The sequence below is a fragment of the Pithys albifrons genome, chromosome 4 (assembly GCF_047495875.1).
Source record: "Pithys albifrons albifrons isolate INPA30051 chromosome 4, PitAlb_v1, whole genome shotgun sequence".
NCBI lineage: Eukaryota > Metazoa > Chordata > Aves > Passeriformes > Thamnophilidae > Pithys > Pithys albifrons.
Window position 1 is genome coordinate 20,981,064 of NC_092461.1, and position 16,362 is coordinate 20,997,425.

A 16,362-nucleotide genomic window follows, 5' to 3' on the forward strand; every position below is an offset into this window, starting at 1 on the left:
GGCAATTAAGAAAGGAAAGATCCAACATGTTATGTAGCAATTTGTATGCATGAAATTCCAGAACTTAAAGGAATATTGGTAACCATAGATAAGGAGAAATTTTGAGACAGGCTGTGTTGCAGTACTAATCCTTGATAGTTGTATAAAAATGGCATAGATCTCTTTTTTCATGTAATACAAAAGCTGTCATTGACATTTAATGGGGTCAGAATATGCTTCATTAAGACTGATGGCATATCAGATATCAAAGTTTGTGAGTGTAGATGGCATATACCTTGAAATACAGAAGTGTTTCATACTCACCGATGCTTATTCTTCTATTAAAACCAAAAACTGTTGGAATGATCTCAAGAAAGTCGCATACACAATGAGGCCTCATGGACACCAAGTGAGAAGCATGAGTCATGTAAATGACCACCTCAAAACTGGGCTGATTTTGTAGAAAAGGACATTGGGTTGAGAGATTTTATCACTGCTAGATGTAAATTGTCTTTATCTAACTTATGAGGAGCTCTTAAGGACATAATTAAGCCATTTTTTTAATCTATTAGCATTAAAGTCAAACTGGAATTGCACCAGGCAAAAATTGGCAGTAGTTGGATTTCTATACCAAATATGATTCATAACTAAACTCTCAGAAAAAAGGAGACTACTGAAGCTTAGCTTCCATTTTGAGAATTTCTAGGAGCCTCAGGTAGATTCTCAATTTGAAGAATGGCTGTTAAGACACAGTATAAAATTTAGAAAGGCAAGAGTTGTTTCTGTTGGGAGATGTTGCTGCTGCATCCACACAGATTGGCATGAACTCTAAAGATCTAGATCTGCAATCAGAAAGGCCTCATCTTAAGAATTTATTTGCCCCTTGAGGAGGGAGGAAACAGGACAATTACTGTATCCCCTCAGCATCTCATGCAAGATTCAAAGGCTTTTCAAGAGTCCTACAGATTTCTTTTGTGCTTTTTTTGCTGACACTGTTGAATGATAGCAGATCATAATATGGCACTTTCTTTGGTAATGTCTTCTGACTTGCACCACACTAGGCCAAGTGGTCTAGAATTCTGCTTTTAATTTCAACTGGTTCTTTAATCTGGATTCCTAGCACATGGTGATTTTATATCCAAGCAGCTAACAGCATAAAGCAAAACACAGTATCAATTTAACATAGTAACAACTTTAACATTGTGAGGCTAAACTGCTCTGCAAAATGCCATGTCACTGTGGGTAGTCTTTATATAGACTCTGTGCATACATGGGATATTCATACAAGATATATGGATACAGTAAACAAATGAAACATGTAACATTAAGTATTTGGTTCCAGTTAAGACCAATGGAAACTGAAGTTTCCAAGCTCCAGGCAGGAGGTTGTCATATCATTCAGTCATATTTATCTATTTCAGGAGGAATATGTAGATTTCTCTCCAGAGCTCTCAAAGTTTGGTTCCATAGATGTGTTAAGGAAGTAAGAATTCAAAAAGCTTTGACTCTTAACTTTTTTTTTCTTTATGTTCTCTCTGATCCATAATATTGGTTTTGATTCAGAACATTTTAATGGGGTCTGGTTTTAATTTCTTTGTCAGTAGGTTGCTATTAATATGGAACAAAACTTTTTCAATACGCAACATTCCAAGTAGGTCATAAATTTTAAGTCAAAATAGAATTTTTTTCCCTTTTCCTCCTGACAGTTATTCCTGATTTTTCTCTTTAGACCAATCATCTACTTTCTATTACTGCTAAACTTGTCTAAAATCAAAGAAAGACTGGCCATTTCCAGTCACGCTTAAAATACAGAATGTATGGGAAAATAGATCTGCCCAAATATGTTATCCTCTATCAAAGTGTATGTTCCGAAGCATTGATTCTATGCCACTATATGGTCTTTACCTTTTGAAAGTCGTGGGGGAAGGCTTCAGAGCTTTGAGTGGTTTGAGATAAAATGCTAGGCCTGTAGACCACAGACTGGTGAGATATTAAACACTCTTTTTTACTTTCATCTACATTCCTTACAAAGTGAGGAGAAATCACACATCTGACCACACTGCGGCTACTTAATGCTGCTGTAAATAGATCATAATAAGCATGTGGTGCATGTGATTGTATGTGATGATAAATGAAAGGGTGTGAATTTTTCAGCGTCATTGGAAAGAGGGGAACAAGAAAAAACCTTCCTGATTGCAGCTGCAAATGGTAGCAATTTTTCCTTCCTGCATTAATGAATGTAATTCATGTAATGCATATTACATCATTCAACAGCAAAATTCTCATGTTCATTTCACAGACAAAAAGTATTTTAATTAAGAATACCAATGAGCAATGAAAACCTACTTCCAGAAAAAGCAAAGAAAAACACTTCTTTGGCCACGTAGAAGGACCTGTGATGTGAATGTAGTTTATCAGTGTAATAAATTCACTTTTCTATAACCTTTTACCAAAAGAACCTCCTTTAAGTCATGTTGCAGTTTATTTGCCTGTTTTCTCTTTCTAACCTTTCTTTACCTGCAGTATTTGACTGCAAACCTGCACTGTACAGTGTCTGGTGATCAAATCACTTCATCTCCTATAAACATCACAAAGTAAAAAAGCTTTCAGCATCTGAACTCCAACACAACATACAAACTAAAATAATTCATTGTCTAGAGACCATAACAAATTTTAATGTACATTTACAGAGTAAACAGAGGGCTGAAGGAGTCAAACCAGTCAAAGTGAAGATATGTATTACAAAATTCACACATTACTGAAGTACAAACTAAAAAGTGATGTTTTGTCAAAAAAGGAAATAAAGATGTCTCTTGGTGGCACAACATATAGATAATATTAAAAACTGGCTTGCATGAGGACCAAAGTATGTCTACTCTGAAGTTATATCACACAGACTGTAAGCAATTTACAGAATTTAAGTTAGTTTTGCATATACAGGGGTTGCAAAATTAGAGAAAACACACTGAAATATAGAACACGCACACACAAAAAGAAAGATGTATATATATAAACCTCCACACAATCATCAGGGGTTGGCCTAAGTCTGTAATTGCCACCATTGAACAAGAAACAAACCAAAAGACAGGAAGAAAACCTCACAGGGGAAAAAGAATAATATATGAAAAAGGGGTAAAAAGTCAAACCAAAACAAAAAAAGAAAACTCAAAAGAAAAACACAGTCATTTGTTTTCCAGAAATAATGTCCCCTAGTCTGCTGAGCTGCTTTGTAGAGTTTATTTTCTCCTCCTTATTTCTCATGCCAAAAAGAAAAAAAAAAGAAAAAAAGAAAAAAAAGGTTTTTGGTAAAATTTGTGTGTATTTTATTTGGGTCGATGTTAAATCACTGTAGTTTGTTTCATAATTTGGCCTTTTTTTTGCTTCCAGGCTGGAATGGTTCTTTCAGTGTAGGAAACCAAATGTTATCCATGGTTAATTCTGTTATACTGATGACACGCAGGCCAACCCCTGAGAAGTCAAGGATGAGGCTTCTCCTTGCCGAAAGAAAAGGAAATTAGGTCTTGCTGTTACAAAATGTTTGATTACATCACACCAGGTCTCTTCAAATAAAATATCAGTGATACGCCAAACAAAATAAGATACATCAAGAAAACATGTGGTATCCTCTTCTTTTTTATAATATTTATTTTATTTTATTTATTTAGTAATTTTGTTTGTACTTCCTGAAGACGGTGCTCCTTGTGTAGAGATTTAGAGTACATTGGGTGCAGAGTGGTGGTTGGAGGTTAGGGTCAACTTTGCTGTCCGCTCCGTGGATTTTACAGGCGATTTGCTCTTTGCTTTAAGAAGAGAAAGTGATATTGGAAAAAGTCAGCACTTTTAGATTAAAGCAAAGCACCCTTCACAAAGCCACAAACAAGAAGCAGGACAGAAAGTCCATGGCTTGTAGCTATCCTCGCACCTGCGGAAGAAGTTATAAGATATTCGCTCATCTTGCAGATTTCCAATGCTCCTTATAAGGTTGTTTTAAACATATACATTTATATATTTAATTAGCTCGCCAGGTTGGCTCTGGTGCCCATGAATGTCTTGGCATGCACTGCAAATAACAACACATACAAAGTATTTCAGTCCCAGGGAGGTTTTTTGGTTTGCTTTGTTTTTTGTTTTTTGTTTTTCTTTTCTCTTGTCTGTCTTTTTAAACAACGTTACCCAGTGAAACCATATACTAGGAGGAAAAAACTCAAACACCTTCCATATCAGAGTGTTCTTTACACAATCATTTCCAGCATCACATCGTCAACTGCTAACAACAAAATCATGTGTTTTCTTGTAAACCAGAGGAGATACTGGCAAATGTCTGCGCTATTTACAAGGGGGAAACAGATTGCCAAAATATTTGGATTATTTATTTTTGAGAAACCATATTATACCAGATTTTTTTTTCTTTTTAAAAAGCTGTGAAAACAATGGTACATAAATTATTTCTAAAAATGTGACTTTATATTTAAGCATGCTAGCAACAAAAAAAGAATTCAGGGCAAGACTAATTAAACTGAAATGTTTGCACACCAAGATTATAAGCATTTAGATGTCTTACATTCCAAGTCTCAGTGCTTGATAACTCTCTGTATCATGTAGAGTCACATTCAGAATTTTAAACATATTACTTGAGATGAAAATTATAAATTTTTAATTTGGTTGTGCTATAAATACTTCTGATTATAACAGGTTAATGCATGATCAATAGATTTTATATGTGATGTATATTTGAAAAATATTAATGTTATTGATAGTTACAGACATCAGTTGTAGAACAAAGTAATAATGGTGCTATAAGCAGTCTATGATAGAGATGGACTTGTAATAAATTGCTATCAAAAAATTTATTAATCATGTATAAGCTATTTTTGTAAAGAATTCATTATTAAAGAGAATGATGGATTTCATTGCAGCCACAAAGACCACATTTGTCTTCTCATCAAGAATATACACAATGAAAGCAAAAAGAACTCAAGGCAAATGCTCACTTTTTAAAGTTTGTAGATATTTATGAGTAACGTCCTGTTCTGTATCTGCTAACTATATTTATAAATTAAGAAGTATTTCTGTTCCTGTCTAGTATTTTTTTCCCCCTCAAAAATGGGAATTAAACTAAAGTCCAGATTTTAGATGGACACTGCTTACATCAGTAAATACATGGTGTGAGATGTTGCATACATAGTGGTTGCCATAACACACTCTTAGTCCTCTCTCACATACACAAGACCTTCTAAGTAACAGTGATATCCATGTGTGAAGTGAATCTCTAAATGAATATTAACTTTTAAATGGAAATAAGGCTCAAAGACAACGAGATTTTTCAAAGTTCATGGGAATTTTGAGCTTAGCTCCTGCTAAACAAAGACAGGAGTTGGAAGCCTACTTTCCTCTCGCTTATATGGTAATGCTACCTGTACTACACTGCAGTACTTTGCTTCTCAAAACACTGGATCTCTATTAGAAACAAGCAAACACACACCAAATTTGCTGTAACTTTGTCCTATGGGTTGTTTTCATACAGGTAGTATTTACAAACTTAAACTCAAGGGTTGAGGTCCATGTCTGCTTTTGGTTTTATTGCAGCATGGATTTGTTCTCTTTTTCATATAAGGTGTAAAACTGGTCATTTGACAGATTTTTATAAGAGCTTTTCTTTCCATAACAAGGACAGCAGACATTAGTTAAGAGAATCTTTGTTAGTGTTAGGTCATTTCCTGATGTATTGAATTATTTTGACTTGTTTTATTCCATTTAAATGTCTTTTTTTGACTGAGCTGGAGAAATACATGGTTCAATACCACTCTAAAGAGCTCTTTGGAGATACCATTTCCTCTGCCCAAAATATATATAATGCAACTATGAAAAATCTCATGGTTATTCTTTAAAAGAGCTTTTTAAACAATGAATAGTGTTGTAATTCGAGAATTTGAAAACTGTAATGTGTGGAAGAGAAACAATATGGTATAAGTTTGAATTAAAATATTTCACAGTGGAAAAAGCAGCACCATAACATTTATTGGTAAAATATTCTTTGATTTTGTTTTGCTTTTTTCAATATGACAGTCTGTAGATCCCTGGATTAGGGGGTAATGTATAATACATACCCATGATAACCTTTTAATTTATAATGTTCAGTCTCTACATAATCATGATCTCCCTCCAATTCACATCACATGATCTACATGCATGTTCTTCTCTAAACAACAAGTTTGTTTATCTTTCAGGGGATTTAGGTTACAGTACATGCAGTAAGTACAGGTTAAAGTAATTCTGAACACATGAGAAAAAAATAAAGGAAATAGCTACTAAAAAATTTTCAGCTGCTATGTGAAGAAAGAGGCTATTAAGATTGTTGGAAAAAACTGTCATAGATTTTGCAAGGTTTTGGGCACTGGTCACTATATCCTAATCTGACTTATTAGTTTCCAAAATGCAGTCTAACCCAAATGGATAAATTTTCAGTAATCTATCAGCCCAAGTAAAATTGACTTGTAATATATGGCTATCAGGTGTGCCCTCATCTTTTCAGTGATGCTTTAAGAAATATAATTATGCTCAGGTTTCATATTTTTTTCCCCAGAGATGTGAAAAAGAATTGCATTTGATCTTTCATGAACCCAAGCATTTCTTTAGATTTTGGAAGAGTGAAAGCTGCAAATGTAGAATAAGTACTAAAAGAAGATGTTTTATTCTTTTTCTCTTTTTTTTAATCTTCTGTAATATTTGCTCATATTTTATTATTTTGCTTTTTATCTTGAAAAAGGATGTAACTAAAAATATTCAGAAATTTAAATTTTTACTTCAAATCTGTGTCATGGGGTGCTTAAATCAGAGACTCTGTCCCACCATTTATAGACTTATATCAGAGGCAAAGTACAGATCAAAATCCAAATTCAGATATCTTCAAAATTCAAATATCTCAATAGTTGAAATATCTTGAAAATTCAGGCTATCCAAAATCAGACTTTTTATGCAGATGTACTTTTAGGGAACCATTCTGGCCAAGACTTGAATAGTATCACTGTGAGCAAAGTAATATAAGTTAAAATCTGTCTATCTGGCTGTGGATTTGATAAATTGGTTACTCATTACCTGTCCATTTCAAGCATTATTTTCTAATTTACAAAATGAGAGCTAAAAGAAATTTTATTGCAGCTCAGCAGCACTGGGTAAAACTGGACTGCAATTATGTAACCCTCAAAGACAGTAACTCAGAAGAACCCTAGTATAATATGTATGTATTTTATTTCTACATTGTTAATTAAACTCTACTTGATGTGTGGGTCTGGCTTTCTCAGTGTCACCTATCAGCCACTGGGAACCAGTAAAATTCTTCCTGTGAGATGTAAATACCCATTCGTTGTCTTTATTTGCTGCTACTAACACACTTCTAAAAGAGCAAATGTCCATTAAATACCTAGCTTTCTCCTGTAAACAAATGCTGTATTGCCAAAGGCATGTGATTATAATTTTTTGTGCAACAGCATGAAAGAGTAGTTCATGCCATTAAAGTGTTTGAAAATGTGTTTTATTCAAATATATGGCTTACTTAAATGTTAGGAATAGAGTTAAAAATGTGATAGATGGTTATGACCTTAATGCTTAAAATAATAAAAATATCTCTGTCACAAATGCTGAACCATATTTTATGACTCACAGTGTGTGGACCAAACAGCTAAACATCAATTTTGTTCTGTTAGTGAAATCAGTTTTAGAACACCTAAGAATAAAATAAAGCCATCAGAAGTTATAAATTCTTAGTAAACCCTAACTGATCAAAAAGGTCGTTTCTCATTATACGCCTGAATGACTATAATCCCTTGAATTCACTAAGGTATGGATCACACAAAATTTGTGGAAAGATACATGGGATTTTCGGCTGCAAGCAGAGAAAAGCAAATGATTGTTGAATAATTTTGCCTGTTTATTTTTTGCAACTGGATGAAACACTGAATTGTAAACTAAGCAGCTGCCTCAGGCACTACAATTTTAGCATCTCCTATTTGTAGGAGTAACTTACATGGTTAACCACCCTGGATCTCAGACAGTTTGCATCTGCCAGAAAGGAAGTTTAGCATTCCTTGTGCTTTCTAAGGTTTGAGACATCACTGGGATATAACAGCCTCCTGCATTCTGAGTCTCAACACCTGTCAGAGCCTTTGAAAACTGTCTTCCTACAGTTATGCATATTAGTGTCCTCTAATATAAATAATGAAAGGAATCTGCAAATTCAACAGCACTTCCTTACTATTTTACTAAACATGTAAGGTTAGTTAGGTTACCCTTGAGTTTCATTTAATTAGTAACCTACTACTCAGTGTCTGAGTAGTGTGCTGTTTTTTTGCAGGAGAAGTATAGCCAGTCACACCAAAGTTCATCCTAGATTCTTGGTATATATTACATTATACCAAAATATCCCTGCATATATTTGGGGGACAGTATATTCAGGTTGTGCTGAATATTAGTTAATTTTGCAGTTCTGATTTCTGAAATCACAGAGGTATTGAAACTTTTCATTTTTCAGGAATTTGTGCTGATGCTTTCCATCTTTAAGTGCCTGGTCTGCTGTTCTACAAGACTTAGCTTTGCTTTACAGTGTTGGATTTTAAATAGTCTTCTTGTCAGCCCCAGTTGAAATTTCATGAAATAATATTTTTGCATTATTTTTCTGTAAAATAAGTAAATGTTCATAAGATACCTGCCTTAATTTTACTGGGGACATAAATAAACTGTAAGATTTTTTGAAGGACATTTGCAGTTTTAAATCCATAAAGATAGGTGAAACCAATTATGATTGATTCTATTTAAAGTTTTATTTGAATATATCTCACACAGGTTTTAAATAAATATTTTTTTTTCTCCCTGGGCTATCAATTGCTATCATTCTTATTCCTCTGAATTGCATAAATCATGGTTATGTGTATCTCTCCTATAATGTTGGGATATATATATCCTTTTCCCTCTTCAGGGAAATGACTTCCCATGCATGCTTTGAGGCTCAATTATCTGTGTTTGATTTTGGGGAACTGAATGACAGAAGCCAAGCTATATCATATCCAATGCAGATCCTTTTGCTTAGGCTTTCCATACATCTTTTTCTTAGGCTTTTGCTTCATCTTTTTCCATTGGTTGTCCAGTAATCAACTAAAACTAGTGTGAACTGCTGTTCTGAATTTCTGTTTGGGTTTTTTATTTCTTTGGGGATTTTTGGGGGGTGTTTTTCTTCGTTTGTGTGCATTTTGTTTGGGGTTTTTTGTATTTTTTTGTATGGTTTGGTTTGGTTTGGTTTGTTTTTTTTTGGTGTTTTAGGGGGTGTTTTGTTTTGGTTTTGGTTTTGGTTGGGGTTTTGTTGTGGTTTTTTGTTGGTTTTTTTTTGTTTTTTTGGTTTTTTTTTTCATTTTGAAAGAAAGCTTCTTCCAAATTGACTGAAGTTTGGAACAGGTTATGTCTTGAATTTCATGGAAGACTACTCAGACTTAACATTCAGCGTGTAGCTCTGTCCATCTGAAATCTGTTCCTTTTCTGCCATTTATACTCAGAAGAGCAGATGAGGAAGAGGGGTGAGATTCCAGATGGATGGTTAATCACTAGATTTCTCTAGGTGAGGCACCCAGGTGAACAGATGTATTCAATCTTGCATGAGGCAAAAAAAACCTCACAACTTTCTGATCCCAGAAAGAGGGGAGAATTTTGGCAGAAACTTGAGCCACAATAACTCCTGAAGCTCTTTCTGAGCTAAGGCAGGTCATAACCTTTAAATTGCTTCCAACTACTCCTAAAGTCATGTTCTAATGAAAACTTATGATGGCAATACTTGGGAGAAGAAAAAACCTGAGAAGAGTTCAAATATAGGTACCACATAGAAAAATGATATTTGGTTTCAGGTAGCAGTTCAGAAAAAGCCATAGTAAATCTATAAAAGGACAAAAGACAGCAGAATGAAAGAAGAAAAAAAAGAAAGAAGAATGGGACTCTGAAAAACTTCTGAAATTCCACAATGCCAAGATGGACAGAAGTAGAATTAATGTATACTGGTAAGAAAAAACATGGGATTTTACATTCTGACCACTTTCTGCATCAGTCCCTACATTAACTCCTTCCTCATGAAACAATTTAATCTTGTCATTCTGGTCCTTCTATTGAAACATACCTGAGTCATTGTTCTCATTTTAATTCTTTAGAAAGTGCTCTTGTTCGTATCTCACTCTTTACCCTTTTGAGTAGAACCAAGATTCCTAACTGGGAAATTGTGCACTATGAAAAAGCTAAAAGGATCTCTTATGACATTCTCAAAGATGAAAGCAAGGTCATCAAAATGATTCAAACCTGTCATCCTTTTACCTTAAACAGACAGGAGGGAGGGGTGAGATCCCTAAACATATAATTGAAATGGGATGTTCATCAACATGTATAATTTCCACACTTTACTGATGAAAATAGCCAAAATTAACTGTTGACTTTGAACCCAGTTTTTCAGAAAGATGAACTAGATAGTGTACTTGACTTAGTCCATTTTGGGTGCAATTTTTGCTTTCTCTATGTCCTTTATCCTATAATGCACAACTTCCATTCTCATGAGTGCATTTCCCTCTGATTTCATATACAGCTGTATTTAAATGCTGTTCATAAGTAGTTCAGTATTAAATAATACTTTACATATGAGTATGATTAGGAAATCCTGATACAGTTCTACATTGGCTTCATGAGTATCATTAATTTCTGTAGCAGTTATACTAAGTTTTGTTCAAATGCTTATGCTTCTTTGGAAAGTTTTTTAGGCTGTTTTGGTCAGAAAGTGTGTTTAGGTGTCTGGGCAGGCAGGTACACTAAAATTCAGCCTCTGAAATTTGAATGTCCTTAACATTTCATACGATACCCTTCTAAACAAGTTTAGGGTAGTAATGTAGGAATTAGTTATATTCCCATTTGGTGAAATTAAGTGTTGATGAATTGTCTCTGCAGGTGATACATGGAGTAAAGCGTGTCAAAGTCCTAATAATATTTGAACTTAAGGCACACAGCCTTCAGCTTTAGAAGTCTATATTTTCTTCTAACAGCTAAAAACTTTCTTGTGCATGTGCTCAGCTTCTTTAGATTTCATGTTATCAGCCAAGGATATAGTGAGCTCTTGATGTCTCTGAATTGCTCAGTGTCTGTACAATTATGGCTACTTCCATCATTATATATTTACTATATTACGGAAGCTTTTTAATCATACTCAAACTTCCCTACCTGACTTTCTTAGGAGAATGACATTCTGCTTGCCTGGGGCTCCCAGGCACAAATGTCAAAGCGTCAGCCATTTGTAACAGATATCCTAATTTTCTTCCTTCAGCTGGTGTTTGAGCCTGCAAAGTTTTAAAATATCTTCACACATGCAAGTAATGCATTAACTTCAGCCATTTCTCTTTCAGTGAGAGAGTACTTTTGGGGAAAAGATTTCTAAAAGAGGTGTTTGCAAATAGTTTGTAAAATACCAGCACTAGCTATTTAAACAAAACTTGTGTAAGAAGCAGTCCACATGCAGTGCCCATTGCAACAGGTCAAAGATGAGGGGGAGGGGTGCAAGCGCAAGCAAATGCAGACCCTAAATTTGATAATTAATTGTTTCAGAACAACTGACAGCATGTTTTTGACTGCTCTTATCAGCACTGGACACCCTCCTCTCTCATCTTGTCCTGGAAAACTATGGATAAAAAGTTGTCTTTTTGCATTTTTTTTAATGTGTGACAGGAAAAAATATAAACTGGTGCATTTGTATTTATCTTCATGAAATGGCTGATTCAGATGGAAATGTAGTTTTTTTCTGACTGCCCTGTGGTAACCCATTTTCATCCTATACTTGCATATAGTAATGCCTTATCTTGAATGAAGGTCGAATTTAGGCTGTTAAAAATTATTGAATTGACTCTTTTAGCAACTGGGTTCTAAGTTGTAACTAAGCATGACTCCTACACAAATTGCTCAGCATTTTTGTAATGTATATAAAAATGTGTCTATATTTTATATATGCCACATTGCAATTAAACTGTTAATGGAGCCATTTCTGAAAGATACCATAACATTACAAGAGTTTTATTTGAAGAAAAATAAAATTGCACTTGTCTTTTTTCTCCTTTGCTTTTTTCACCCTGGATAATTCTTTCATCCATCAGAATGAAAATTTAAGTGGGTGATACTTAATATTACTTTATCAGCTTCAACAGCACTGTCATGAAAAACATATACAAAGGGGGTTGTTATAAAACAGACAGAAGGAAAATTATCATTTTTTGTAAATATTTCAACATATGATATTGAATCCCTTTTCTTGTTTTTCACACCTGACACTTAGGCTCATATTTGATATACAGTCAACCTGATCTCCTTCTGTTTATACCATTTATATAAGAGTTATTTTCATTGAACTCAGCTGTCATTGGATGCGTCTGTTTTCTTCTGTCTGATTCCTAGATGGTAAGTGTTTTGAGGCAGGGACCATTCCTTTGATCCTTTGTTTGCCTGGTGGATAATGCAGTTGTTATAGAGATTAGAAAAATGCCTCTGACTAACAGAAGGTACCTCTGTCTAAGAGCTGTGACTCACAAGCTGTTAATACGCTTAGCTGGAGCAGTTTGAGATGACAGTGCCTCCATCTCTCCAACTCCCCCTCTTATGGAAATTAAACCCCCAATAGTAGGAGTGATACAAGCAAACCTCACGCCATCTCTTCATTTATCTCAATTTAACAGCTCTGTGTTTATCAGCTGTCATAGAGGCTTGAAACTTATGCCTCTATGACAATATAGAGGCTTGACACTGTGAACTGTGAAAACTTAGGAGCAGACACCTATTTCCTTCTGCCATTCAGATTTGGGGCAATAACTTCTGATTGGAACAAGACAAATACTTCAGGTGGTAACACTTGAAACTGTAAGAGCTAAATCAGTGTCCACAATCCAGTCTTCACCCTTGTTATTGCTGTGCCACAAATATTTTTAAAAATAGGGTATCACAGCTACAGCCACAGTACACTAGTTTGAAAAAGGTTGATTGTGAGATTAAAGCTTGGTGTATTTGTTCCAAATACTGTATGAATTCAATCTTATTCGCATTCTACATTGTTGAATTTTTCTACTTTTATTTCATATGTTTTTTTTACTTTCTCATTACAGTTCTGAGATGTGGGAGCAATCACAATAATGAAATATCATTCATTGATATTCAAAGTCTCTTCAGGTAAAAGATGGCCACTGATTAGTAGATATTGTATGCATGGGAATAATTCTACGGAGTACAAAATAGGTAATTGTCCTGTCATTTTGGCAGTGTTTCAGAGAAACACAATTCTATATAGTCATACTATCTAACAGTATGTCTCTACTAAAGGGTTTTACACCATCTGAATGTATAGCTCTTTGTGATACCTCCTCCTACTGATTAATTTATTATTGCTCCTTGACAAAACATCTTGCCTTTTCAACTCTTCTTTTTTATTTCACAGAATGAACTGGAGATTGATACACCATCTTCTGTAGATTGTAGAAGTCACTTTTACAATCCTGATAGCCCTGTGGATCTGATTTGATGGCCAAAATCCTCAATCTGTGTCACAGGCAACAAGATCAGCTGAGGGAATAACAACAGTAGAAAAAGGACTGGCAGAAGAAGGCAGAAGTAGCATTCAGATTTGCTCTTTTGTTGGTTGATGAACACACATATTGAATGTCTGAAGCACTGCAAATGTGGCTGCACGTCTAACTTTCACATTTTTACTCACAGAACGTTAGGCAGCTTTGTTCCAAGACAGAAGCATTTTGCAGTAGATGAGGGAACAAACTTCAGTGAGGTGGATCTGACTGGAACACCCACACAGACAGGATAACAAGTTGCACTGCCAAATAGTATGATTGCAACTTCCTTACGATAGGGTAAAATGAAGAGTTTGGAGCAGAGTCTTCTCAAGGCTGACAGAAAGATTACTAGTTGCTCCTCAAATGCCATCTAGCTTTATCATAAACAAAGAAGGATTAATTGATTATTACTGTAGCTGTAAAGTTGGTAATGTGACTAGAATATCTTTGAAGCTTTTGAATTAATCAAATGTAAACTCCCTGTCCATAGAAAAAGAAAATATTAAAGTTGTTGAGCTTTCTAGCTATTCTGGCCTAAGATTTCAAAGAGAAACACCAGAAAAAAAGTTGTTTAAAGTTGAAGGAAAAAAAACACAGAAAAACCCCTGAAGCAACAAAACCCACCACAAAGAATGCCCTCTCTCCCTGCATCTGAATGTACTGAAAATAGCAGTTTTCAGGTGTTTTCATTCAGTTCCCAGAAACCTTCCTGAACCCAAACATCTTCAGGTGGTACATTCTGAGCAAGGCTTAGATTCTTCTTCTAATTCACTCTCACTTTAAGAGTAGAAGCAAATTCACCTTCATCTTGATCCTTGAGCCAAATTTTTTGCTGTTGTAGATGAATGAGTTTTTCTAGACTTCAGCAGAGTTGCATCCATTCCAGCCAACAGATAATTGCACCCATTCTTCTACATTTTATGTAATGAAAAGTATTTTCATAATGAAGTAGGGCATCATAGATGGGAAACTTCCTGCTTCTCATCTGAAGCAAAAATATCCTCTGCTTTGCTGTATATCTGTCAAGTAACAAATGGAATGTGTTTTGAAGTAAAGAAATCCCATCAGTTACTTCAAGAGCAAGCCCTGTCACGTATGCTGCAATCTCTGATGACCCAGTGCAAGCTGCTGATTGTGAAGCAATGAAAAGCAATTTGAGTGAACTGACAAACAAATCATACACAGCTTCCTCCCCTCCCCTGTTTTTATTCCTTTTATTTTCTTCTCTTTCTTTACTGCTTGTGTGGCCAATCTTTCTAGTGGCTATTTACCAATAAAGTTACATCAGGCATGTAGAGAAGAATTACTGCGGTTCTACTACTCAGAGAACTCCTGTGAAGTCTCCTACTACGTCTTGGTATATGAATTTTGTTCTAAAGGTGAGGTTAGTCTGAAAGTTTCATTTTAAAATAGTTAAAGAGATGTGATTAATTGTATGTGCAGCAATCACAGATGGACAGTGAAATACACTGATAACATTACTAAAAAAATAGGAAATATCTCAGTCTACAATGTAGATGGAGAAAGACAAAATGAGTTTCTTAGGCTTTGAACATTTAGTTTCCACTGTGTCTGTTCTCACTGTTTCTTGATTGGTGTCACAGGAGATGAATATTTAGTGCAGCGTCCAAACACCCTCCCTTTTACAGAAATATGATTTACAGTGGAGCTGTCATATATTTAATTACAAATTCCATTGTTATCTCAAGGAATCTCAGGAGACCTATTTTCTATTGTGATTTATTATTACTGCTTAATCATGGGCATAACTAAGGTTGAAAATAATATCTCAGATTTCAGAGAGGATATGTTTTGTAACTAAACATACACGAATAATTTGGTATGGGCATGAGTGATTGAACAACAGTTCAGATTTGTAGAAGAAGAAAAATGAACACATATTGGTTGGTGAATATTTTCTTAGTTTCTGAACCTGTATTTTCATAAGAGTAATAAAAATTATTAGAAATTGACAGTGGTATAGTATCAGTGATTGACAATTGCAATGAGGGACAATTACAAAAAGTACATACCATTTGCTTGTGACAAGAGTTAGAACTGCAGATACACCAAAAAGAGTTTGTTTGTTACTGGGTTTAGATGAACTAAGCACTAGAAACAGGAGTTTAAGTACTTTTATGCATTTTGTTCTATAACTAAGTATGCAAATATAAGAAATTAAGATATGGGTTTTTTCAAAGAAACATAAGGCATTAGTGAGTTAATTCTGCACTGGAAACCATGGCCAAAAAAAAAAAAAAAAGAAAGGAGGTTAGGTGCTATAAAGACCTTGCATTGTCAAAGAAGTCATTTGGAGCAGATTAACATTTTTCAAAAGATGCTTACAGTTCCAAGGTCAACAGCTAACTAGTTATTACGGCTACATCAATTAACATGGTTTGAATTTAATACATTATTTCAGAGAAGCTAAAAAAGAGGAGCAGCTTCTTTTCAGAAAGAGGGAATCAAAGTGTAGATTTCAAGTAGAAACAGAGAATGCAGCATATACAGGTTTAAAATGAGATAGTCATTGCATTATCTTCCTGCAAGAACTTCTGAAAACAGCTGAATAAGATTAAAACTGTCACTTGGCTTTTGCTTTAATGTAGTCCTAAGGAAACAGAGGCTGGACTTTTTGCTGTCACAATCATAGTAATGGCTGATGCCTCCCAAACCTTATGGATACTAAGTTTCTAAAACAGTAACCAAGAAAGTCAAAAACTCTCCTAGTGAAGAAAGCAGGAATGCTGGCTCTCACCTGGGTGGA

General features: G+C 34.8%; 1 protein-coding gene across 5 annotated transcripts in view; it reads right to left on the minus strand.

Moving 5' to 3' along the window:
- Positions 1–16,362, minus strand: part of VSTM2A (V-set and transmembrane domain containing 2A) — a 39,400-nt gene that overhangs the window by 10,991 nt on the left and 12,047 nt on the right. Inside the window, exon 5 of one of the 5 annotated variants that reach the window (XM_071553609.1) lies at positions 1,047–3,779. The exons of 1 other annotated variant lie outside the window; for it this stretch is intronic. In XM_071553609.1, the coding sequence (XP_071409710.1) occupies positions 3,691–3,779 (89 nt within the window). In that variant the 3' untranslated portion in view covers positions 1,047–3,690. 3 more of the 5 variants (XM_071553610.1, XM_071553612.1, XM_071553613.1) reach the window with 3 other exon arrangements.